The sequence below is a fragment of the Nannobrachium achirus genome (genome assembly GCF_963921795.1).
Source record: "Nannobrachium achirus genome assembly, chromosome: 22".
Taxonomy (NCBI): domain Eukaryota; kingdom Metazoa; phylum Chordata; class Actinopteri; order Myctophiformes; family Myctophidae; genus Nannobrachium; species Nannobrachium achirus.
The window spans coordinates 11,734,802-11,761,846 of record NC_137829.1 but is presented as its reverse complement, the minus strand read 5'-3'; the positions used below and the strand labels follow the sequence as shown (position 1 = coordinate 11,761,846).

The following is a 27,045-nucleotide window of genomic DNA, read 5'->3' as shown; positions in this document are numbered from 1 at the left end:
TGCCACATCTCAAGTAATTGAGTCGTGGGATAGGGGAGTGAAGCCAGGAATGTATGTGTGTGTGTGTGTGTGTGTGTGTGTGTGTGTATGTGTGTGTGTGTGTGTGTGTGTGTGTGTGTGTGTGCGTGCGTGCGTGCGTGCGTGCGTGCGTGCGTGCGTGCGTGCTTGCGTGCGTCTGTGCATCCAAGTACGTGCATAAAGTATGTGTGCCAGTGTGAGCAAGTGCGTACACATACGCATGTGTGTGTGTATAATAGATGTTTTGACTGACATGTCTTTGGTAATTGAGTTGCAGGCGAGAGTGAACTTGCCAGCTGTCAGTCTGTTATAAGCTGAATCTATCACAATGCAGCACTCCATAAAATCCAAAGAGACAAACATGTTGCGAGCTGTGTATGCACATGCGCGCGCATACTGTATGTGTGGTTACGTGTGAATCATGCATCACACAGATTGCAGTTTTATCCATGCAATCCTTTTGTCTTTGCATGAGTGTTCTTTAAAATAGTTTGAATACTGAATATGTTGAAAATAATGTTGACTCTGGACTTGAGCATTGAGAACAAATAGCTTGTCATGCAGAACCATACATTTATTCAACAGCGACACCTTTCTTATCCCTCCATCAATTGAATTTCTGAGTGTGTTCCTAAATTAAATAAACAGCAGTGGACAGTTTCATCATGTCTAAAATGGTACATTGCATTTACAGAGGCATGTCCAACCCAGTTAAAATTAAGAAGACTGACCTTTCATGTGACACACCCTCATTTCTGGCTCAATATTGTGATCAAATGTGAGCAGCAGTGCGGTTACAAAGTTGGGTCTGCCTAGGCCAGATTGTGTCAACAATCTATTAAACATCAACATCAACAGCCATGCCTTGAGAACGAAGGTTGCCATTTTAGTGGGGTTAGATTGTGTGACAGACAGGATTTCAGACAGTATAGTGCTGACATGGCAATTTTACAGTTTACTAAAAATGACAGAATATAATTTCTTTTGACAGGAACACATTCAACAGTAATATCAGATATTTGGCATGATTCGTTGATTTGCTCATTTCACTCATGCCACTTTAAGGTTAGTGAATAATTTTTCAATTGTCCTATGTTGATTCTGTGACAAAAAGCACAGCTAATGGTTTTTTATGCCGGCTTCAACACATCAAATCAACTACTGTTGACTCAAGGACAGAGCTGAGAGGCCAACAGCTTGGCTGCTCTACACATAATCTGTCTATCTCATCCAAGGTCACACCAAGTGGAAGCAAGTAGTTAAATCAGTGCCACAAAAGCTACCTGGGAAGTGGATGCATATTCCCTCTTTTGATATGAATTAAAAGAGTTAGGACAAACATGCTTTATTACTGAATCTTCCAGGCATGGACTTTCCTGAATGCTGGTACAGTAGAATTTTCAGTACATGTATAATTGCTGTTTATCTACACCACAACAAGAATGACCATATTATAATTCTTTCCATTCACTTTGAGATGTTTGCAGTTGTAGGAACCTATAGGGCTGAGTCACTCTCCTAAATGATTGGTTGCTTTTTATTTTCAAATGTATTTATTTTAATTACCCCTCATATTTGAAGCAGCTTTTATGTCCCTATAGTTCGAGATATCCATTAAGACATACTCAACAACCTTATTTTGAAGTACCTGGTAATATACAGACAGAAATTGGGAGACGTTCATTTAAGTTTTTTTTAAGCACCTGATGACTGGAATAATTTACCTATTGCAATTAGATCAATTACCTCATTTCCTGTTTTCAAAATGTCTTTGTTTGATTCACTTAAATGCAACTGTTCCTGTTTTTGATTTTTGTTTTATATAATTGATGTTTTCATTTTATTTGGACAGTTTATATTTTTTCATTTTTACTTTTATCATTATTATCTTTTGATGATGTGTAACAGATGTAGAATGGTCTGGGATGGTGCATGTGAGAGCCCTTATATGTTTTGTCAATGTATTGTGATTGTTACGTGATTGTATCATGTCATTGTTTGTGTGTTGAGCCTGAGGACACTCTGGAAGACGAGATGCTGCATCTCAAGTGTTTAATCCTCCAATAAAATTTTCAAATCAAATCAAATGAACAGGAACATGACGGTGAGTGTTTTTCTCACACAGTGCCGATAGAGTTACATTCTTCACTGGCTGTTCTTTCATTGCCGAGGTCACAGGGCCATTTCTTTTTCTGTGTTCATGTGCGTGTGTGTCATGTCATGTCATGTCATGTCATGTCATGTCATGTCATGTCATGTCATGTCATGTCATGTGTTTGCTATACTGCTCCTACAGATTTTGTCCAAATCTCACATAAATAGGTACACATCATCTCTTGAGTCATGTGATGAACATGAATATTCAGATTGTTCACATTCCATTCTGATTGGCCATGAATGACTTCAAACTTTTGCAGGAGGGGCCTATCTGTACCAAAAGAATGACAAAAGTCATGAACTTTGCATCTACCCCAAATATTAATTACGTTGAGGGGCCTCAAAACAACACAGCCAAAAGTGAGTTCAGTTACACCCATAGAAGGCACCACAAATGCCAAATGTCTGTTTGTGGCAGAAACACCTATAGGTGAGATCTTGTGTCAAACATGGTTTTGATATTTCATACTGCCTAATTATAATTGACTAAAACAATAGGCCTATTTATAAAGCTATTTTAGAGTATAATTTTGTGGACAGAATTGTTTTAAACAAAATGTCTCTGCCACTTATAATGTGAAGAAAACGATGGTACCATCTTCTTGGTAAATGTTATTACACACACACGCGCGCGCGCGCGCGCGCGCACACACACACACACACACACACACACACACACACACACACACACACACACACACACACACACTGTAGGTCTATGCAGTAAAGAGTATAAGCTACATTTTCCATCACGTTTCAATATAACAGTTGTTTCTGGGGACAATATCTAAAATCATTCATAATTATGTAGGTTAGTGGCTTTGATTTGCGACTGTTTCCCCTTTATTTTCTGATACTGTGCACCCAAGTTGAGTCTGTGGAGAAAGAGGCATTCTGAGAGCAGCACCTGGTGGACAATAATAAAATGACACATGCCGCTTTCAGTACACTGCATGTTCTGTATTGTTGCTATAAATACGTGCATGCCACGCCATGCCTGTTTCATGAATGCGCACCCCTGTAGTATTTTGAACGAGTGAATGCACAATTTATTTCCCCTTCTTTGTTTCCTTCTATTTCTTTTTTAGACCGGAACTACCCTTTGTAGTGCTTGTGCTTTCAACCCGGCCTTATTGGCATGGCACACACAACAACACAGCGAAAAGAAAATACAGCAACTGTTTCTGTTCTGGGTTGTTTTGTTGTTGTTTTGGATTTTCTTATGCACGGAGCTGCTGGATCGCTAAAAATGAAAAATAGAATGAAAATGAAAAAAGGGTGAGTGAGGTTTGTTACTGTTGTTCAGAAATGGTAGCAATCACATTTCACTACGTTAACTGCAGTACTAATGATAGCCCTAGAATGTCTGTGATTAAAACGAATAAGTAGTATTCGTGTTGAGTATTAAACACGAATACTTCGTTAATCACAGACATTCTAGGGCTATACTAATGATAGCCCAAATGGCTGTATGTATTCCATATATACAGGCCAGGGTCATAAATTGAACGTTGTGGCGCTGCATGACAAAGTCTCACCCAACTATTAATTGCTGCGACTTGAGTCAACTGAGGGAGGGCTGGGTCAACTTCAGCCATTGTCCCCTAGTTTCATATCCATTTGAAAGTTGTGGCATAAAACGTGTAGTAGGCTAAAATATCTCACATGAAGCAACTGGACTGAAATGACTGCTGGGAGCCTGGGACTGAAAACTTCCACAGACAGACTGACATTAGTATGGGGCACCTGACCTGTCAATATGTGTAGCTGTAGCCCATATCGTTAGCCTCAAAGTAAACATAATTTCTGCACTCTTTCACTGCTGCTTAATTGTGCCTTACTGGCGCCAGCAGAGCGCGCAAGAGGATCTCCTAGGAAATAAGCCGCAAGACTTACCTGAGTTTCCTTTTAGTTGACCTTGTACCAGTGAACTGTACTGCCCGTGTTTAAGCCCCGAGCCCAATCAGGGACCAGCATTTCTGGCAATGTCATCATTAACAGCCAATGAGGGACCAGCATTCCTGGCGATGCCAGTGGTGATGTCACTGGCATTGCCAGTGGTGAGCGAACCTCATGGCACGCTCTGCTGGCGCACAAGTAGGCCATACATGGCCTATTGTGCAAGCCGCAAGTTGGCAGTTCTAGTTACCTGTCCTCAGCCTATCAGAATGCTTGTTACATACCAAAACGACTTTTTGACTAAGGTAGAAATACATTTTTAATGTTTCAATTCAATTCCAAGGAGCTTTATTTGCATGAGAAAACAGACATTTACATTGCCAAAGCAAGTGTCAAAAGATAATAAAAACAGTTGATAAAGGGGAACATAAATTAAACTTTGCAAACTTTGGAGCAAATAGCAGCATTTCCTTTTTCTCAAAACAATTCAAATAGTATTCAGGAAAAAAGCCTCAGAATTAAAATGTGTTTAAAGGTAGCAGCTCTGTTTATATGTGCATTTGGTCTAGAGGTCACTCAATGGTTTGTAGTCCTCAGGGTGGTTGTATTCCAATCGCTAGCCTTCTTTTATCACAACAGTTCACGAATCTTGCTGCTGTGTTTGCATGTTGTTACTCTGACGAAAGGTTTGGTAGTCGGAGACAGTATGGACAGGCCTTTAAGTTAAGGCATAAGAGACAATCAAAATACAGCCCTTAGGCAGAAAGTGTTTTTTTTTCTTTCCTGAAAAGTGAAAACCTTAAAAATATTACTAGCTATGAGATTAACGATATGTGCCCACCAGCAAAGGATGTTTTCATATTTTCAGTCCAGCTGCCTCAGCAATCGTTTCACCCCATCGTGGGCAAAGAATCTTGTACGTGTGAAGCTCGTGGGAAAAGTGGAGATATTTTACTAAACACACTTTTTCTGCCAGAACGTTCAAATGGATATGAAACCAAGCTGACGCCAAGACTCAGCAAATACGCTGAGTGTGCACACAGCACCACAACGTTTAAATGTTGCCACAATGAGTCTAACCTCGCGTCACCGGACTTTCCACCTTGGAGGAAAGCCTGGTGTTCGCTTTAAACGGGTTGTCGTGTGATCCAATCTAGGCCTGACCAAAACCAGCAACAGGCAGAAGAATTGGCGTCGCCTTGTTTTGGTCCCCCCTGTTTGTTTCCCCAATTAATTTAAATGCTCGAGAAGTGCCAGTCGCAAGAGTTGGACTAAAAGATGGATATACCAAACTAACTTTTCAAAAAATAAGCAAAACTACACGGCATCAAGGGTAATGGGTAGGCCCTAAAATTATGCCCTTGGGCACAGCGATTTATTTTGGGTTAAAACTGATTCCGGTTTGGTAGTTCTGGCCAAAGTGTAATCCGTCTGATGACTACAACATGACGTAGGTTGTTTCTAAACTAAATGAGAACTGCACTCTGTCGAGGTTCCAACTTGCGTCTTGTGCACAAGTAGGCCATGTATGGCCTACTTGTGCGCCAGCAGAGCGTGCCATGAGGTGCGCTCACAACTGGCATCACCAGGAATGCTGGTGCCTCATTGGCTGTTAATGATGATGTTGCCAGAAATGCTGGTCCCTGATTGGGCAACAGGCTTAAACACAGGCAGACACTGACATACATACATACGCAGCCGAATACAACACAGTACTTGCTGGCACAAGTAATGAGTCTAGCTGCTACCCGGAAGGCCTCGAAGGGAATAGAGTTTTCCCCTCTCTGATCGGCTGTGATTGGCTATGGGCATAAACACAGACACACACACACAGACATACATAGATTTGACTCATTTATGTATGCCCCGTATGGACTACTTGTGCGCCAGCAGAGTGTGCCTTGTAATTTATATCAGGCCGCACTTGTTGATGGTGACCCCACCAAGAATGCTGATGGTGATGATGGTAACGTCATAACCCAGTCACCCTGTGTTATTTCAAGGGTTTCCCATTGGATGACATCACCCTGTGTTTTTTCAAGGGGTTTCCCATTGGATGACGTAAACACAGACAGACAAACAGACTTGGATTGGCTATTTTATAGATAGATGGATAGATGTCACAGCCATTCTAGGCTGGGGCTAACTTTGTGAAACTGATGCTCCTTGTTTCTCTGTACTAGGCTAGTAATCATCATTGAATATCATCAGGTTAGCATTAGCAATCAAATTTGCAAGGGTAGGGTCGAGACACTTCATTTAATATTATGTGTGATTAGATCTATAATTCTTTAGAGCAATTGGCTACATAAGGACCTGGCCATGGCTATAGCAAATGTGTTATTGGCCACTTATTTAGCAGTGTCTTACATTATTTCCAACCTTTTTTGTCATTGTTGCTTCAGGTGCAGGCGGCTGTGCATTGGAGGTTTCTTTCTCCTGGCTCTCATACCCTCTTTGGCTGGAATCATGTACCTGGTCCAGGATATGATAGTTTTCCAACCCAACGCGGTTCCCCTGCGTGACTATATGCCACCAGTACCACATGAGAATATGTACATTCACACCAAAGACGGCTGGAAACTTAACCTCATCCTGCTGCCCTACAGAGGTAACTCCTCTGCCCAGGTCACTATCCTATATTTCCATGGCAACGCAGGCAGTATCTATGACAGGGTGTTCAATGCGCTGCAGATGCTGGTCAACTTGAAAGCCAATGTGGTGCTGGTGGAATACCGTGGCTTTGGGAAGAGTGAAGGTAAGCCCAGTGAGGAGGGACTGCGCCTGGATGCCGAGGCCACACTGGACTATGTCATGACCCGCCCTGACCTGGACAAGACCAAGGTGGTGTTATTTGGCCGCTCACTAGGGGGTGCTGTGGCAGTGCACCTGGCCTCAGTAAACCCTCACCGTGTGGCGGCGATCATCGTGGAGAACACCTTCCTCAGCATCCCTGATATGGCAGCCTCTCTCTTCCCCTTCCTTCCCATGCGTCTGCTGCCCCTGTGGTACTACAAGAACCAATTCCTGTCTTACCAGCATGTGGCGCAGTGCCACATGCCCTCTCTGTTTGTGTCTGGCCTGTCGGACAGGCTCATCCCCCCAGTACAGATGAAACGATTGTATGAGCTTTCACCTGCCCAGCATAAACTCCTGGCCACCTTCCCCAAGGGCACCCACATGAATACCCGGATTTGCGAGGGCTACTTTCCTGCCATGGAGCAGTTCATTAAAGATATGCTGAAGAGCCACACCCTTGAGGGAATTGGACAGACTTCTGTTGTGGCAAATTCCAGTCAAATCTTTACTTGAGTTAAAGTGCTGGAGTACCGGTACTTGCTTTTAAAAGTAATTCAAGTAATTTAAGTATTCAGAAGGTTTTTTAAATTTGATTTATTGGAGGCATTCATAAAAAAAACACTTTATTAACTGCCACCATCAGGTTTGGAATTTGCATCAAAAGCCCTTTCAAAGCCATGAAGTTTCTAAAATGAGTGAACATGTATTTAAAGTAAATATGTGTTAACTATATATGTGTAAATATGTGTACTTTACAATAACTAATCATGTCTGTTCATAGTTCTATTATAATAATAATTAGTTTTTAGTGTTGCAAAAATGTTGGCAGGAAGCGACAGTGTGGCTCACTTTTTGCTACAATGAGGTGTCCTCCACGACTGCACAGAGCTGAAAGTTGCGCTATAAACCACCCATAGTTTTAGTTATGGGGTTCGATCTGTCTGTCATTGCACACAGTCCGTATTTTATTAGCCTGGGTGCCAGCCCGCTACGCTACGTTCCGTGGATCTATTTTGTCACTTCGCTTCTCAGTCTGGACAGCTTCCTATCTCCAAGGGGAGGTGGGACTTAGAACACGGCTGGAATCCAACCGTGGCTTCTTATTGGTCTGTGGTGTCGGGGGGGGGACAAATACACCAGTGTGTATTGGCTGGCTCATGACGTAGCTACCCTAACCCTACTCTGACTCGTTGGAACAACATCCAATCAGCAACAACGTCGCCTACGTTGCAACTGAAGTTCGGAAATATGAGTCAACTGAATCATGTTGTACAGACTGAGAAGCGAAGTGACAAAACAAATCCACGGAACGTAGCGTAGCAGGCTGGCGCCCAGGCTAGAGTTTTATACACAATATTGTGTCCTTGTCATAGCCATAAACGAACATGAAGTCTGATTTATGTACTGTACGATGGTGTCCATTGGCAAAAATGATTGCATTGCGTGATTTAACGTCATAGATGACGTAGACAAAAATGTGATAATATAGACTTTTCATATTTTGCACTGAGCTGTTTTATTTTTAACTCGTTTGTCGAAATCGTCCAACATCACACTGCCAGCAGTAGCAACTTAAACACCTGTAGTGTGCAGATGATGATGTGTAAATGTAGGCATTGCAGAGATTTCCAATGCTAAACAGCCTTTTCTGCTATTGACTCTTGTTTTGAGCATTTTTCATGGCCGCAACCCACATACTCGACTGTGATGCTCATCCCACAATTTAGAGTTGTTCTGACACCGATACCAGTATCGGACAAGCTGCCTATGCTCCCTACAATGCTGGTATCGGTGATTATGCCAGTCTAATAACATGTCATTTATCACATGATGATATGTCATTCAGAATGATACATTTTTTGAATGCTTCAGATGATGTTTGCACTATACTGTTTTGTACTCTTACTGTACTAATAACTATTACCATTATTATTTTACTAAGTTGTTGCTGCACTTTAACAGTTATGAAGATTTTTTTCATTTATTCCTCAGTGTCTCTAAAAGGTTTTTAATTTCAAGGACCCCCATAACCGGGTCCATTTGGTTCCATTTGTACACTCTCAGACTTACAGGCCTGTAAGGGTCCATTTTGAACCTCCTCAAGGAACTTTGAGAGTGATCTGTTTTGTTTTTTTTAAGATGGGGAGTGACACGCGGCAAAGGTCGTCCGGATCGGGAATCGAACCGGTGACGCCGCCAGGCATTCATGCCTATGCAGCAATGCCTAAGTGGTATGCGCCTGGACCAGTAGGCCAGCGGGCGCCCCCCTAGATTGTTTTTAATTACACTGCTATCGGATAGGTATTCGGTATCGAACAATACGCAAGTTATCTGTTTTGGGGAGGATAAAATGGTATCGTGCTGCCAGATCTACAATAATTATCGTATTTGTACGATAATTTTACCCTCTGTACGATGTACGATCAACAAATGCCCAAATGTACGATAATCCAGGAAATCAGTAAATCTGACACTAGATCTGTACTTTGAGGCATTAAAAAACACCGGTCGCATCTTTCCTTTCTTTGCCTGCTTCCACGCAGCATATGTGATGCGTTTTTGTCACATAGGAATCTCAAACAAGGTTGTTTCTTACACTAAATACGCATTTTATGTGAAATTACTTATTTACACATGTGATTTCTTTTTTTTTTTTTTTGGCTGTGCACGATAGTTTTCTTTCAAATACGATAATTCTGAGCCTCCGATACACTGCATCTACCACGAATGCATGTTCCTTGTAAATGGGGCACCATTTAAAAGGGAAATAAACAAGCTTTCCAAAGGTATAAGAGTTATTGCCTAGAAGCATTGCTGCATCAGAAATAATCTACAAAACCTTTTTTGTGCTATTTCTTTATATTATTTATTTATTGACATTCACTCTGTTTTTAAAGGTGAAGTCCACTTCAGCACTCAGTGAACCAATTTGTTGGGAACTACTTGTACTGTGCTGTCCATCTCAAATGAGGTGAAACAGTTCTCTAGTATTGACCTGTGATTGTGAGAATTCTGGTTGCATTTTAGAAAATAAACCTCAACAGCTGACGTAAAAATAATAAGTAACGACAACAACCTTCAAGTGGAGTCAAAAGTGCAATATCTGTCTTTGAAATGTGAAGCTTTCCACCTCAAATTTGCGGTGGATAGGTCTCCACCATAGACTCTGATACGGGCTTAAGTGTATACTAGCCTTGTAAACCACCCACTTCCGGAAACCATTTCATTTGTTCCTGGATGACGGAAGTTTGTCGTTTACTAGGCTAAGTGTATACAGGGTATCTGCACATTTCTAAATTTAAGGACTTAAAGGAGTAGTTCACCCAAAACTTTACTTATTTTTGATAAATACATACCCTGTGAAGCCTTGAATTCACTGCTTGTAACTGTTTTTGTGAATTATTGTAATTATGGTTTGTGTTTTTGTATGTTACATGTTTTATGTTGGAGTCTAAAGGTTGAGAATTGGCTGAATCCTTGTGTGTTTACACTTTAATTGTATTGTTCACATGGTGTCCTGCCCAAATAAATGAACAAGAAGATACAGTATGTTGGCTAATATATCTTAATGGTAGGTACTAGGTATCGTTACCAAAACACTAAGCAGAAAAGTTCTAACTTAAGGCCTGTGTCATCCTCTGCACTGCAGAGTTTCCCATGTTACAATGTAATATGACAGATTGTTTCTGACAACTGTAGGATCAATAGCCTATTGATGTGCAATGTCCATTTGTACATCATGAATGCATATCCATGCAGCGTTCGAACGAGTGAATGTCAATGTTTTTTTCCATTCTTTATTTCTTTTTTTTTTCTACCAGATTTGCCTTTTGTAGTGCTTTCAACCGGGACTTATTAGGATGCTACAAACAACAGACTCAGAGAGCCAGCTACTAAATGAAAACGAAAGTTGGCTCCAGCCACTTTTATTTTCATGAGGCATTTCTATCACACTGGTTTGTTTTTAGTGTGTTTTGCTTGGAGCTGGACTACTAACAATGAGGAACAGGTGAGTGTTACTGTAGCCTGGAAATGTGAGCAGCCAATTTCAGTGCTACTACTATACTAGCCATACAATGGGGTCTGGGTCCTCACTATGTTCCCCAATTTCTATGTTCCTCACTTCCCCGTCAAAAAAGGTTCTATGTTTCCCACGTTCTTTGTTCCCCACCCACCCTCCCAAAAAAAGGTTCTATGTTTCCCCGCTCAATCAAAAAAAGGTTCTACTGTGGGGACTGATGCAATCAAAAAAAGGTTTTACTGTGGGGACTGATCATGAGTCCGACCTCTCAATAGTCCGACTTAGGGTTAGATTTAGGCATAGTTTTACTGAGGCTATAGGGTTAGGTTTAGGCATAGTTTTACTGAGGTTAGGTTTAGGTGGTCGGACCTAGTAAGCTGCTCTTCAGCTTTTTTACACAGGAAACCTTTATGTGTCTCATATAACATTGAATCACAGACTGTTAGAACACAGTACTATGTGGAGGATAACATTAATAGTAAAAGAAAAGAAAACATGAAGAAAAATAAAAGAAAGAAGAAAAGTAATATATATTTACATTGGAAAAGGGGAGGTAAGTATGGGCTTAGCCTTAGTCTATACGGTGGGAAAGGGGAGGTGAGTTTACTACAAGTCACGAGTAGCAGCCGCCTGTAAGTGACTTTTCAGACCGATTTTAAAGGAAGTTAGGGATTTACACGCCTTTAAGGCTTTCGGTAGGGCGTTCCACGTTTTAGTGGTATAGCAGGGGAACACATTTGAACCTTTTTAAAGCCAAATCTGGGTTGAACGTGATCTGTGGAGCTGCCTCTGGTGTTCTAAGTGTGGTGCACAGTGGGGAAGACACCAAATTAATCTCTAAAAGAGCTAAGAAGTTTGGGAACCACTGTTTTACAGCAATTGGGCTACATATTGGCCACCGCACAGCTAAGACCTTTTTGCCACATGTTTAGCTGATTACTAGCGTCGTCATTGCTGGTTCAGGTGCAGGCTGCTGTGCATTGGAGGTTTCTTTCTCCTGATTCTCATCGTGGCTGGAATCCTTCATCCAATCCAGGATTGGATTGTTTACCAATACCCAACTTGTTTCCCCTCAATGACTAACAGTACCACATGAGAAAGTGTCCATTCACACCATGGACGGTGTGAAACTCAACCTCATCCTGCTGCCCTACACAGGAGGTAACTCCTCTGCCCAGATCACTATCCTATATTTCCATGGCAACGCAGGCAGTATCTATGACAGGGTGTTCAATGCGCTGCAGATGCTGGTCAACTTGAAAGCCAATGTGGTGCTGGTGGACTACCGTGGCTTTGGTAAGCCCAGTGAGGAGGGACTGCACCTGGATGCCGAGGCCACACTGGACTTTGTCATGACCCGCCCTGACCTCAACTATACCAAGGTGGTGTTATTTGGCCGCTCACTAGGGGGTGCTGTGGCAGTGCGCCTGGCCTCAGTTAACCCTCACTGAGACCTCTTAATCCAGGGTTTCTCAAACTTTCAAATTTCAAGGTCTCCCCTTAACTCTGGCAGTATACAAATGGAACCAAATGAACCCTGATGGGTTCAGTTGGTTCCATTTGTACCCTGCCAGAGTTACAGACTTGTATGGGTCCATTTAGACCCCCTAAAGGAACCCCCAGAGTCCCTGGAATCCACTTTGAGAACCATGGTATCTACAGGTTGCACAGTGATTGCACACGGTCAGAGTTTGACACACCATGTTTTTGTCATTGTCATAGCCAGGTAATGTTGAATCTGTAACGTTTGATTTATATATACGATGGTGTCACTGATGCCAAAAATAATCTATAAAACAAAACAAAAAAATTATTGGGAGTATTTTTTAAGTTTTGTGTTGGGATGGGAGTATCAATGCTTTCATAAGCTACATTTGTGTTATGAGCAATGAATGAATGTGTTCTTTTTTATTCATGAGAAAATGCACATAATGCAAGACAACAGAAAGCTGAGGAGAGGCTTATTGTCGGTATCAGTCAGAGCACGGGAGTCTATCCCGGTTTTGCAATGCGCTAGAGACCCCTGGGAGATGGATTGCTGAGGTGGAATGCAACACTTACTGTATACCATCAGCTCCCAGTATACCACATGACTTGCAAATTGACACTTATACACTGAGTTTTTGAGCGGTGGTAAACCACTCCTATACGTGGCTGTGCGTGTGTCTGTAGCCTTTTTCCTCAGCGTTTTGCCATAGCAAAATGTGTGTACGTAGCATCATGTTTGTCTAGTGATGTCATATGTCGTATGTCTGTAGCCCTTTTCCTCAGCGTTTTGCCATAGCAAAACGTGTGTGTGTAGCATAGCCTGTACATCCTAGACTCAAATCTGAAGACGTTATGCAAGCACGACCACCGCTCATTTCACATTGGGTGTGATTTTTTACTTACTCTCAGACTATTGTGCCTTATAATAGCCTAACCATAGGACCAACCAAGGGACTTGAGGAAGGCCATGTTTTATTTTAGTTTTTTTTTTATAATGACATTGTTGGTTATACTTTATATTATGAGTTCATATTAAAGTCAGGCAGGCATATTCACACCTACAACCATCGGTCTAATAATTAGACTGATGGTTGTGGGTGTGAATATGCATGCCCTCTCCAAAAAGAAAAAGCTTAATAAAAAGATTTTGAATGAAAGAGTGTGAAAAGACTACAAGGTGAGATCAGGGCCAGTTGCAAGTGGCATGTGCATTGCTTGTGGATTGGAAAATGGAAAAGAGACTGCCAGATGGGCTGCCGGCATGATGATCCTGCAATGCCGTCGGCCTGACAGCGTGTCACAGGTTAGAATCCCATACCTGGCGACCGCATGTCACTCCCCATTCCTGTCAGTCTACTTACTATCCTATCAATAAAGTTATAAAAGCCCAAAAATAAATCTTAAAAAGGGGTAAAAAAGAAGAAAAGATGACTCAGATGAGTTTGGTCACTTAATTGAATAGTTGCTTCACTTGCTTGAAAGTAGTTAACATCCAGATGTTCTGAGTGTGGTAGGCTATAGGGTGGAGGAGGCCTAGTTTTGATTCTTCTTGGCTTGTTTGTTCAACATTCTATTTTCCATAGGAAAGTCAGGAATAAGAAATTCCGCCGTATCAAGTGTACACTTCCTCGCCCCCCTAAAACATTTTTCGGCCAGGGGCCCACACAGGGGTTAATCCGTCCCTGGTCACAGCCACAGTGAAATTAGCATTAGATGGCACAGGCTGCTGGGTGCAGCAGTCTCGCTGACTGCACGCTGCTGTCATTATAAAAGCACTTTATGTGTGGTTTTTAAAATCCAGCCTTTAGTGGGGAAAAGCACTTCCTGCCTGCTGCAGGCGGATCCAGAACTCCAGCATGTCGCTGGGAGACACCCCGTGGGAGGCGACCAGGCGACTGTACCTGTCGTATGACCAGGGCACTAGGATCATGTTGAACTCTCCGGGTGGAGACGGCGTGGGCCCCACCCCCAGCTCAGCCAGGCGCATGCCCACGTGCACGTCCTCGAACCTGAAGCTGGGAACACGCAGAGAGGCATTGTAGACCTTTGCCGCCAGGTCTCCGGATAACACGTAAGCGCCCCCGAGGGGATGGGCGGGGTATGTGTCGCTTGGGTAGTCCTCTTTGGGCACGTAAAACTTGCTGCTCTTGTCTCGCTGGGCAACGTTGGCCCAGTAGATTGCGCCCGTGATGTAGTTCTCCACCCCGGGCTTCAGTTTGAGCAGCTTGTCGACAAGGTACTTGGTGTTAATGAACATGTCGCTGTCGGTCTTTAGGACAAAGCTGGCTCGTGGGCAACGTGTGGCCACCCATCCCAGTCCCAACAGCGTCTTCAGGGTGAGGTTGTTGTAGCTATCCTGGAAGTCCTGCTGAATGATATCATGGTATCTCAGGCTCTCTGACTCCAGGGCCCTCTGCTGCAAGTGTCCCTGTTCGCCCGCCTTCACCCCTCCTAGGAGGAAAAGCCTGACCACTGGCTGCCTACCCGATGGGAGCAGCCCCAGTCTCTCATTGCCCCACGACTCTCTGATAGCGTCTCGGCGATCTACTTGATGAGCCTCGACGGTTATCAGCTGCACCAGGAACGGCGCTTCCTTTCCCCCCGGACATTTGTCCGTCTCATCGATGATGTAAGGGTAGGCGGTGTAAGGGGTCCCAGGGGTCAGCGGGTCACCTGATCCGTACACCGCCTTTGCCACGAGTGAGAGGACACACAGGAGTAATATGGCGATCTTATAGTGCTGATGAGGTTTCCTGCACCGCATTGCGAGCCTTGAGGTTGATGCCCTGTCCGAAATCCTGTTGAAAGATATATTATGGAACTTTTCGTTCAATCTAATTAGGTTTAATGCCCGAGACTCTTTTTAAACTTGTATTGGCGAGTGTGTTTTGTCATCCTGATGACGTCACTATGAGTCGACCATATTAGGGCTGCAATGTGATTATTTCCGTTATTCTATTCTTTTGATATTTTTTGATATAATGCATGGCTCAAAATGTACTTTTTTCTTTCTTGGTGACACCAAGCCCCCAGAACCCTGGGGGTGCCCTGAAACCAAATGGACATGGTGGCCGTTTTGAGGTACTGCAGTTGGGTCTACTCACATGAACGCGCGTCTAGGCATCTTTGTATTGACACGCCTTCATACCGGAAGTACTCGTTCATGAAGCGCGTCCATGAACACAAATTATGACGAAAAATGCGTCACAGTAGACCCACTACGTCACGGTTTTACTAGCCGGAAGGAGGGGTGAAAACGCCTCATGTGCTGAGTGAGCAACTCAATGCAAGTGGACCGGCGGGGATATCTGGTGTCCTCTCTATTCTTATTATAACTCTATGGGTGGCACCGGTAGAGCTAGGTCTGCTATTTTCGATATTTTCACCGAAAGGCCGTTGCCACGCGTTGTGAGCTTGGAGGTCTGCTATTTTCGATATTTTCACCAAAAGTCCCCTTTAGAAATTTCAGCCCCTGCCTCTCTAACATTCTCTGCACGTCCCTGCTTTGTACTGTCAGCCACATACCCACATACAGACAGCACTCATCAACCTACTTGTAAAGCCCTATTCAGACAGACCGCGTGTTGTGTGTGTGAGTGCTCACATCCCATTCATTTCCAATGGAGGCTTGTGTGCAGCCCGTCTAGCGCGATGTGGCCGAATATTCACGCTGAGCGACTGGCAGGACACACTTAATTTGAATAAACTTCGTCTCGACCAACATTATTCAAATCTTGTGTGTGCGTGAGCTCTGGAAGCCAATGAAAAGACATTTCATTTCAAAAAGGTTGCTGACCCCTGGTCTACAGCATACAGGCTTCATAAAGAAAGGTTTTGAATCTAGTCTATGCAGAGTGTTTGTTCCACAGCTGAGGAGAAACTGAACTGCTCTGCCTCCTTTTCTAACCTCAGATATTAATCTTTATTATCATTGTCACAAGTACAACAAAATGTAAAGTGCCAAACGATCAGTGCATCACTAAAATCATTCAAAAATAGCTAAACCATACTTCCCGTCATTGCACAACCCCTATTGCACTTAACATGCACTGCACAGACAAACATGTAAATAAAAGCAGCTGTTATTGCACAAACTCATATTGCACTTAAACCCAAACAGCACCATCAAACATGTATGTTCATCAGATCAACGTTTCTTAGCAGCACGGGATAGAAGCTGTTACTAAACCTGCTTGTCCCTGACTTTATCGATCTATACCTTCTTTCTGATGGCATCAGATCAAACAGGGAGTGACCGGGGTGGGAAGTGTCCTTTAAACTGTTCTCTATTGTTTTGTGACAGTGGGACCTGTGTAGGTCTTCCAGTGTGGGGCCAACGATTCTCTGTGCTGTGTTTATGACCCTCTGGACCTTTAACCTCTGAGCTGCTGTGCCGCTGGTGTACCACACACATATCGTCGTTGTCGGTTGGAAACCTCGTATCTCCAAGTTTCAAATTTGTACGTTCTTTCGCAAAGTAAAGCCCCGCTTCATTGTACAAGGCCGTCGCACAAAAGTAGTGAAAACAGCACCGCGAGGCGTTGTGTGCTTGTAGATCGTCTGTTTTCACTAGTTCAAATCATTTTTGCCAGACCCATGAAATGGGTAGGCCTACATAAGCAAATGTCGGTCTGTCCCTTTTCTATATAAAGGGTATATATGATGATGACATGATGATGACATGCCTACAAAAGGCATGATGTCATAAATGATGATGACAGACAGGGGGTCTGGCACAACCAGGTTGACCTGGTCTAGTTAAAAGGAAAAATGCTAAACGAAAGGACATACAAGGTTTTCACCCGACAACGACGATATACAGTATGTTAAAATGCTCTCTACAGTGCACCTCTCTCTGCTGGGTGTTCACGCACGCACGCATGCACACACACACACACACACACACACACACACACACACACACAGGCTGCTGACTCATGAGCGTCACTCGTATCACTCTGCGTGGGGAGAGTTTCCCATCCGTTGCTTTTGGTGGGATTTGAAACTTTGTTTTTAATCTGTGAGACCGGAGAGTCATACTCCTTTGTGAACAATAGTTCTTTGATGGTTCAAAGTCCCTTGAATATAGAGAAACAGCAAGAAGTTTCGTCAAATTAAAAAAGGCAGTTCAAGAAAGGTTCAAGGTTATTCATGGCTCCTTCATGTCCTCTGTCTTTCTCATTCATGGCCTGTCTGTCTCCTCCTCCTCTCTCACACCAACTACCATCTCCTCTTGTCGCTAACATCCATGAATCTCCTCTTTGGTCTTCCTCTAGGCCTCCTGCATGGAAGTTCCAACCACAGCATGCTTCTACCCATATACTTAATAAGCTTCTACCCATATACTTACTCACTATCCCTCCTCATGTCCAGACCATCTCAGTCATGATGTCCTGATCCTATCCATCCAAGTTGCTACTCCCAGAGAGAACCTCAACATTTTAGCCTTGGGCAGCTCCAGCTCTGCTTCTGGTTCTTTTCCTCATTGTGAGTTGTGACTGTCTGTATCTTCAAATGCTGATCTACATCTGCACGTTGTGAGATTGCAGATCAGCTATTTTAAATATTTAAAAATGTTTTTCAAAATAGTATAACATGGCAAAAGAGTTTCGGCATAAGGCATGGATCAAAATAGAGCCCATAGACCTTTGTGAACAATATATAGTTGTTTTGATGGTTCAAAGAGAGAGAAACAGTGTGTCATTTAAGGCATGTGAAACAGTTGCGTTTTTTTTTTTTACGCAAGAAGTTTCATCCAAGCGTCTAGAAAAGGTAGCTGGAAGTTCCAGGTTCATGGTTGGTGTTATTTATGCTCCTAAGAGGCAGGCCCTCATTTTCATTGTAGCCGAGACAACGACACAGAACACAACTCAAAACACTTGAAAACATTGAAATACTAAAAACAGGTCAACTCAAATGAAGTAAAGCAGGGACACTTTTAGATCACTGTGTTCGAAATCAGGGGCGAAATTAGATCTTATTCTGCATGGGTTTTCAGATCAAAAGGGCCCTGTGCTGCCGTGAGGGGGGCCCATAGATTAGGAGATTAGAGACCCCTGATATATTGGAAATGACAAAATACATATCGTCGTTGTCGGGTGTAAACCTCGTATCTCCAAGTTTCAAATGTGTATGTTCTTTCGCAAAGCAAAGCCCTGCTTCATCGTACAAGGCTGTCGCACAAAAATAGTGAAAACAGCAGATCTACAAGCACACAACGCCTCACGGTGCGAGGCGTTGTGTGCTTGTAGATCGGCTGTTTTCACTGCTAAACGAACGGTTTTGGACATACAGGTTTTCACCCGACAACGACGATATCATAGCCTATGAATTTATGATACTGTCCCCAGTAGGGGGGCCCTTGGGTTTATTAAACCCATCAACACTATACAAATTACGCTTGTGTCAACAATTCTGTCAGGTAGGCTATATTCTCTATTGGGGCGGCAGTGGCTCAGGAGGTAGAACGGCCGCTTGGGAACCAGTTCGATCCTGGGCTCCCCCACAGTAGTGTCCTTGAGCAAGACTCTGATTCCCTAAGCAAGGTTGGTACCTTGTGTAGTGATACGCGGAAGCGGGGATTGAACCCGGGACTCCCACTCGCCAGTCCAACGCACAACCAGTCGTGCTAATAGGGCTGAGCCCGATTAGCAGGGCTGTTGTCGCTGGTTCATGGCTGGTACTAACTGTGGGGGCTACAATCACCCCCCTGATCTTAGAAGCGCGCCCTCGCGCTTCACACTTCACGCCGCGGACCACCGCACGCGACGTGGACCTGTACCTCGCGCAAGGATATCACGCTCCTCATCCTGCCGACAACGCCAGATTGTAGTGATACGCGGAAGCGGGGATTGAACCCGGGACTCCCACTCGCCAGTCCAACGCACAACCAGTCGTGCTAATAGGGCTGAGCCCGATTAGCAGGGCTGTTGTCGCTGGTTCATGGCTGGTACTAACTGTGGGGGCTACACTTGCATGGTTCCTCCCACCCCTCTCTCTCTCAGGGATGTCAAACATACGGCCCGCGGGCCGAATCCGGCCCGCGAGATGATTCAATCCGGCCCCCCCAGGCTAGAGCATACATTTCTGAGCATTTAGGGAAAAAAAGTAAGTCTCTAGCCCATTCCTGTCAAGAGTTATGATTGTTTTAAGAATTAACCTAACTAATGTCTGTACACTGCAGGCTAGGTTTCTCCCACCTGGCAGTGATTGAGTTGATTGATTGGAATGTTAAGTGACCAGCTCTCTCTCTCTTTGAAGATGACAGCATTGCTAGGAATTAGCCTTATTCACGGCCCGCCCACCTACTTCCGTTTCTCAGTTTTCCCCGGGTGCTGACTTCAATTTAGAAGGGGAAACTATACTGGACTTAAAGCCAACAAATCATTATTTCTAACAGTAAAGTAAATTATAGTGCTTTGTGCCGTTTAGTATCTTGTGTTCTTGATCATGCTAGCCGTATTTTATACTTTACTATTCGGAAATTGCATTACATTTGCGATTTCTGTGCTAACTCCATAGGCTATGGTAGGATTTACCCCTTCAAAATGTGACTTCAGCACCCGTGGGATGCTTAGTGGGCGGGCCGTGAATTTGGCTAATAGGGTGGTTGGTCTGGCTATGAATAATACCTGAACATACCTACAATATTCGAACTGTACTCAAAGATTACACATATTAGACATGGAAATGAATGTTGTTAAAAAAAAATAACTTATTTAAAAAATATAATAATAATAAAAATGTAAAAGTGTTATTATTCCGATATTTTCTGAATATGCCATTATTGTTCATTACTTTTATTTTTTTTATTATAAAATACAATAAAAATAATTATTGTCCTGCATCAATAATATTTTTTTTTAGCCATTTACAAATTATAGCGTACTGGAGACTATCAGGAATTGAATTATTCTATTATCAAATGGTTTATTCTTTATTGGCACTTCTTAAAGGAGTAGTTCACCCCCAAAATGCCATGGAGCCAATGTAGACTCATTCCTAAAACAGAAATTTGATTACAATAAATGCATGCCTATTGATTCCGGATGGGGACCCAAATGCATTTGGGTCCCCATCCGGAATCAATGGGGGGAAGTGTACTATTATCACATTTTTGTCTTAGTAGTGCGACAAATAAAATACAAATATATTATTGAACTCAATTCTCCATGGCGTGAGTAATCAAAGAAAAAAAAGTAATTTTGGGGATGAACTATTCCTTTAAACAAATAGCATCTCTCGTACCTAACTGCAACTGTAATACCAATAATGAAAGTAGCTATTTTACTTAATAATGAACACAATTTGTAAAATGATATACTGCTATACTGCTAGCTACAGCAGTGGCTGAGACGACAGGAAGAAAAACAGAGCGAACATGTGCGCGAGTGTGCATGCCATCCAATCCGCGACTGGTTCGGCCCTCATCAAGTCACCTTTCATCCCAAGATGAGTTCGACACCCCTGCTCTACACTGTACCACACACACACACACACACACACACACACACACACACACACACACACACACACACACACACACACACACACACACACACACACACACACACACACTTACTTTAGGCATTTAGCAGACTCTCTTAATCCAGAACAACGGTGTTGTAAACTATTACCCTGAATTGACCCAAAGAAGTGCAGTGAAAAGGTGTGTTGGCAGCTTTCCAGCATTCCTCTGTGACTCTCAGGAAACCATCCCTGCACATGAGTGCCCCCTATGGGACATCCAGGACAGTGTGTGTGTGGCATGTCTTCACCAAAGCCACCTGCACTTTCTTTTGCCATTCCTTCCATCTCTTTTTTGGTGACACTCAGCTCCAGCCGAAGAAAAGTCACTAACCTCTTCTGCTCCTTGACCTCTCCCTCACTGGCTGCCACCCGGGCCTCCATGTTCCTCAGCCTCTCCCTCTGTTCTACCACCATGTCCCTCAGTTCCTTCGGCTCTGTCCAAAGATCAGGTGCCGCGAGGGTGCCATCGACACTGACTCTTCTCTGTCCCCTTGACCCATCCACTGTCTCCCTGAGCCCCGGCATCAAACAAGCAGAACAGTAACAAAACCAAGCTACCACAACCCTTCATCCTGAAACGGAGTCTCTGTAGAGATCTTGCAGCTGCCTTAGGCCTGTACAGCCACCTTACAAATGGACACTGGCCACTTCATTGTACCCAGTGGAAAGTCACTGCCCAAGCAAGACATCAAATGTATTCAAGGACCATCTGAGAACTCCAACATGTGCTGCACGAAGAGCCGGCAAGATTGCATAGTCCTGTATGGTTGTCTGTGAAGAGAGTGGGTGTGAATATATTTAGTGTAATCAGTCTAATCACTGTTGATGGAGGGTCGGAAGATCAGGCCAAACACGAGGTAATACATAAAATGCATAGAAATAGTAGTCTAGGATCATACAAACAATTCACATTCACTTCCCAGGCCAACAGTGGGTGATGGCATGCAGTGACAGGGACTGCAGGGGGGAAATTGGGAATGGATAAAATGGGAGAACATGACTTGACATAACTAACTGCACACACACACACACACACACACACACACACACACACACACACACACACACACGCACACACGCACACACGCACGCACACGCACACACACACACACACACACACACACACACACACACACACACACACGCACAAATACTTTTACTTTTACTACATCTTGGAGGAAAAATATTGAACTTTTACTCCACTACATTTATTTGAAAACTTTAGTTTCTAGTTACGTTGGAGATTTTGATTATCATTTCCATATACATAAACCACTTCAACCCTATATTACACATTTCATTTGTGAAATGTGGGACATTCTGCATAATGATCTACTGGTACTTTTGATACCAATACTTTTGTACTTTTACTCAAGTATTTTCTTTTTCTTTTCTTTTATTCCAGACCTGTATGTATCAATTGTAACAGAGTATTTCTATATTGTAATATTGAAAATTTTACTAAAACAGTTTAGTACTTTTTCCACCACTGGTACACTCTCAGAGTTATGTGGGTGCTTTAAATTAAAAAGTTTGAGCATTGGACAATTCAGAATTAGAACCACTAGATGGCTGCAAAGCTCAGTAACTCCGGTACTCAAGTGCAGAGTGAATGTACACAGAAGAAGAGTCACCGCCGGTTATCGCTGACAGTCATTCACATCGTTTATTAAGCTGGCGCTTAAACCCAGTGTGTCACACGTTTTAAACATCCTCGCACAGCTAAATGAAAGCTGCTGTCGAGGGTTCGTTATTTTGCGCGGAGCTAAATCACAAAAAATGAGAAAAGGGTGAGTGTGGTTTGTTACTAAGTGCAGCTGGGAAATGCTAGCAAGGCACTGGCTATTGGGGCTAGCTGGAGCCAGAGCATAGTAGCTAACATTTCAGTAAGCTAACTGTAGTATAATAACAACGTCAACGTTAAGCGGGGGATATCTTCATTTTTTGCTAACGTTTAGAACTGGAGCAGGTGGGTGCAATGTAACCGGGTTGTCACTGTTGGTTTGTCAGCTACTGTACGTTTGAAAATGGACACATGCATCTATCGTAAATTGATAGGAAAGGTGATAACGCGCTAGTAGCAACCAGATCCACCTAGGTGGGGTCAAGACACTTAATGTTATTGTTATTTATGATTATATTTATATTTTATACAGCAATTGTCTACAAAATGAACCAGGAGGACATGCATCTTTGTTACCTACGTACGTCTTGCCTGGTAGATAATATAGCTTTACAGTCGTCGATTGGTGATGCCATTTAGATTGTGGTTATTTAGGCTATGTTATCTATTTCACGTTAAGAAATGGCCGGATATTTACGCACAGATTATAGAGCAAAGGCTAGTAACCCATGGGTAAATGGTAAGTGCTTTCTGCCAGTCAGACCAGTAGCAGCTTCAAAACAGGAAATCGATGTTATAGTAGTGCTATTAATCTGAATAGCCTTAAGTCAGGATCTGCAGGTTTTCCCCATAGCATGAGAATAGATTTGTGTTCAACATGGATTGTTATAAATGCTGCAAGTTTCTCGTTATATGCTGTGGATCACATTGAATATTTTCTGCACCACAGGTCTCGTTGCAGATATAGTTTCAAAGTAATCTTATTTAGTTTACTGTTATACTGTAAGTTATTCGCTCATAGAAGATTTTCAGACACCCATGTGACCTAATGTGCTGTCTACTCTCTTGCAGATGTAAATTTGAAATGCATTGCGTTTTTTATTGACATCATTCATTCTTAACCATCCACATTTCTCATGTGCCTGCCCCTTTCTTTTCTACCCCTATCTTCTCTTTTTAAAGCGTCTGTGTGGTGTGATTCAGCCTTTGGTGCATAGCCATGGAGAAGCCCTGGAGGCTGTGGGGTGCGGTGGAACGCTGTGTCCTGGCTCTGGCCTCCTGGTCCTGGGGTGCATGTCGCATCTCCCTCCTGGCCCTCATACTCACCTTCCATCTCTATGGAGGTTTCTTTCTCCTGGCTCTAATCCTAGCTTCTGTTGCTGGAATCTTGTACAAGTTCCAGGACGTGCTTCTTTACTTCCCCGACCAACCCTCCTCCTCTCGCCTCTATGTACCTATGCCGACAGGTATACCGCATGAGAATGTATACATTCGCACCAAAGATGGTGTAAAACTCAACCTCATCCTGCTGCGCTACACTGGAGGTGACATACCATCTGGTGTCGCTGCAGGCAGTGGCAATCCAGCTAGCCCCAACTCCTCAGCCCCGCCCACTATCCTGTATTTCCATGGCAACGCAGGCAATATTGGGCACAGAGTACCTAATGCGCTGCTGATGCTGGTCAACTTGAAAGCCAACGTGGTGCTGGTGGACTACCGTGGCTATGGGAAGAGTGAGGGTGAGCCCAGTGAGGATGGACTGTACCAGGATGCAGAGGCCACACTGGACTATGTCATGACCCGCCCTGACCTCGACAAGACCAAGGTGGTGTTATTTGGCCGCTCCCTAGGGGGTGCTGTGGCAGTGCGCCTGGCTTCAGTTAACCCTCATCGCGTGGCGGCTATTATCGTGGAGAACACCTTCCTCAGCATCCCCCATATGGCAGCCACTCTCTTCTCCTTCCTTCCCATGCGTCTGCTGCCTCTGTGGTGCTACAGGAATCAATTTCTGTCGTACCGGCAGGTGGCGCAGTGCCGCATGCCCTCTCTGTTTGTGTCTGGCCTGTCGGACCAGCTCATCCCCCCGGTAATGATGAAACAACTGTACGAGCTTTCACCTGCACGGACTAAACGCTTGGCCATCTTCCCAGAGGGCACTCACAATGACACCTGGCAATGCCAGGGCTACTTCGCTGCCCTGGAGCAGTTCATTAAAGATCTGCTGAAGAGCCACGCCCGTGAGGAAACTGCCCAGTCCTCTGCCAGCGTTACTATAATTTAAAAAGAAGTTGGGGATAGAAACTTCTCCTGACTAGGATATGCGTTGACATGGGTGACATGACATGCATCAGTAACGTTAAGTGGACAGATTTAACTGGGCATGGGACTGGGAATGTACATTTTGATCACTTTTCTTTCTTTATTATTTTTTACATTTCTGTAAATGTATCCTGTTTGAACAAAGAAATACTTATTTGAGTATTTCTGAGGTTTTGAGGTGGGTTTTGGTGTATCAATGCATTCATAAAGTCCCTTTTTTGTTGTGAGCAATGAATGCATGTGTCCATGGCCTTTTTATGAATGAAAAATGCACTCTCATAATGCAAGACACAACAAACTCGGATGAGAATCTACTGAAGATGGTCTACTGTAAAAAAAAAAAAGGAAATAAAAAAGAAGAAGATTCAATGTATCTGCTCCAGTGATGGCTTCATGAGTTCTTACAGTATTTCACACTTTACACCGGATGTTTTCTGTATGCAGTGCACTGTTCTGTTCAGATTGGCCTTAGTGTTGAGCCGTGTAGGTTAAGACCGTTCCACTGACAGGCCAGTCTTTTTTTTAAATTATTTTTTTAAGGCCTGGTGAGTAGGGATCGATGAGATTGAGGTCTTTTTGAGGGATTATAGCAGTTTACCATGTCATGACAATTTAGTGATTTCTGTTTTTTCCTTGGCGTGTTGGATTTCTCAAAAAAAAAGAAATTCAAAAATGGTATACTATAGCCTATAATTGGTATAAGCTTGTGCTGTGGAACACTATGAATGTGTCAGTCAGGCATAAACATAACATTACATGCATGATGAATTACACAGTATAAATGAGTCTGTCTAACCAATCAGTCTTAGTCTTGGAGTGAACAGTGAGTATACCATATTTCCAAGAAACATCTGACAACACTGCTTGCCAGCCATCTAGCCTCTACTCATGACTTGAGCTGGAGTTGTAACTGTGTAGATTTACCCCCAGTTGAATCTGGCATGGTAGATTTACGCTGTGGTTGGTTGATTGCAATTTCGATCCAAATTGTGGCTTACAATTACAGGATTAATTATCTGTTATCAGCGTCATCATTGTTAATTCAAAGAGTCTTTAAGTTATTGTCTCACCCTGTGCTCTGGTGTGAAATGGCTTTACTTGCTTGGAGGGCTTTTAATGAGCTAATTAACCTTTTCAGCATGTCTTCCTGGGAGTGGAGCAGAGTTGGAAGAACTAAACACTCTTCTTATCTGCTCTCACTCTCCAAATGCAGCACACTGCAGTGCACTGCAGTGGTATTGAAGCCATTCAAACAGACTTAACAGAGGTTTGCTTACTATCAGCAGCCATATTTGACACAGCTGAACAAAACGGCAAACCACAAAGACCAAATCAGTTTCTGTTTTAGTGTGAAGGCAATGGGTAATTGGCTACCACATGAATGTACAGTGTGCGTATACATTAACCAGTGTGCTTTATGAGAAACCAATGCATAGATTGTCCGCACTCTGCAGGGTTGTTTTTCTGCTCCTTATCACATTTTCATTTTATTCACAGATGACAGTCTATAGCAACTTGAGCATTTTAAAGCTTTTACAGTATGTAAAATACTATCAATCACATTGTTGGTGTTTCGCCATAAACATTTTCTTTTCTTAGTTTTCTGTGTTATGTTTAATACCTGCTGTACATTTGAAACCGATACTTGCACACTTTGTGATTTACCTACTATTAACTTCTGACTTAGGAGCTTATATTGCACTCGGTTTTTGAAATGACAATTGGTCTGATCTTTGTCACGATAGTGGATTGTTCGTGTGGCCAACTTAAAAGCATAAATGATAACACTTTTCAGATCAGAAGCCTGATTTTTGTTCTAGCCAAATGGTGTCGTTGATCGTCCAGGGAAAAAAATCTACTGAACTGAATGTCGTTTGTTCAATTTCTCATAATGCAGTCTGTTTTCTTGTGGTGCAAATGAGCAGTGGCACATGTTGACATGTTTCTGAGGAGTCGATTCGAAGCTACCCGTTAAGAACCGCAGTACTGTATAAGGGATGGAGAGAAGTGTGTTATTTGCATAGTGCAGGTTGCATTTGCAAGTTGACATGTGGTAATGTTTAATGTGATCGACCAATCCCTTGAAGCGTTGAGATAATGTGTGTGGGGTATGTTCACTGACAGAGCTTGAGAGCTATATGTCATGATGAAGCAGATGATTGGGTCAGAAAATCGCACTCCATACTGGAGC

The 27,045-nt window shown here is 43.2% G+C and overlaps 3 protein-coding genes across 3 annotated transcripts; 2 read left to right on the top strand and 1 right to left on the bottom strand.

Annotated features, from left to right (window-relative positions):
* The first annotated feature begins 3,355 nt into the window (after positions 1-3,355).
* Positions 3,356-7,408, top strand: LOC308307853 (protein ABHD13-like). The gene is made up of 2 exons (XM_080753157.1): positions 3,356-3,453; positions 6,480-7,408. Exons 1-2 carry the CDS (start codon positions 3,398-3,400, stop codon positions 7,384-7,386), a joined length of 963 nt encoding a protein of 320 aa, XP_080609283.1. The 5' UTR covers positions 3,356-3,397; the 3' UTR covers positions 7,387-7,408.
* A 6,778-nt stretch (positions 7,409-14,186) lies between these two features.
* LOC308308211 (beta-1,3-galactosyltransferase 2-like) lies at positions 14,187-21,325 on the bottom strand (the record flags this gene model as incomplete). Its single annotated transcript, XM_080753575.1, has 2 exons — positions 14,187-15,071; positions 21,185-21,325. The coding sequence occupies 2 exons, from the start codon at positions 21,323-21,325 to the stop codon at positions 14,187-14,189; spliced, it is 1,026 nt and encodes a 341-aa protein (XP_080609701.1).
* Positions 21,326-22,561: 1,236 nt separating this feature from the next.
* Positions 22,562-25,998, top strand: abhd13 (abhydrolase domain containing 13). The gene is made up of 2 exons (XM_080753162.1): positions 22,562-22,701; positions 23,718-25,998. Exon 2 carries the CDS (start codon positions 23,755-23,757, stop codon positions 24,814-24,816), a length of 1,062 nt encoding a protein of 353 aa, XP_080609288.1. The 5' UTR covers positions 22,562-22,701; positions 23,718-23,754; the 3' UTR covers positions 24,817-25,998.
* The last annotated feature ends 1,047 nt before the right edge of the window (positions 25,999-27,045 follow it).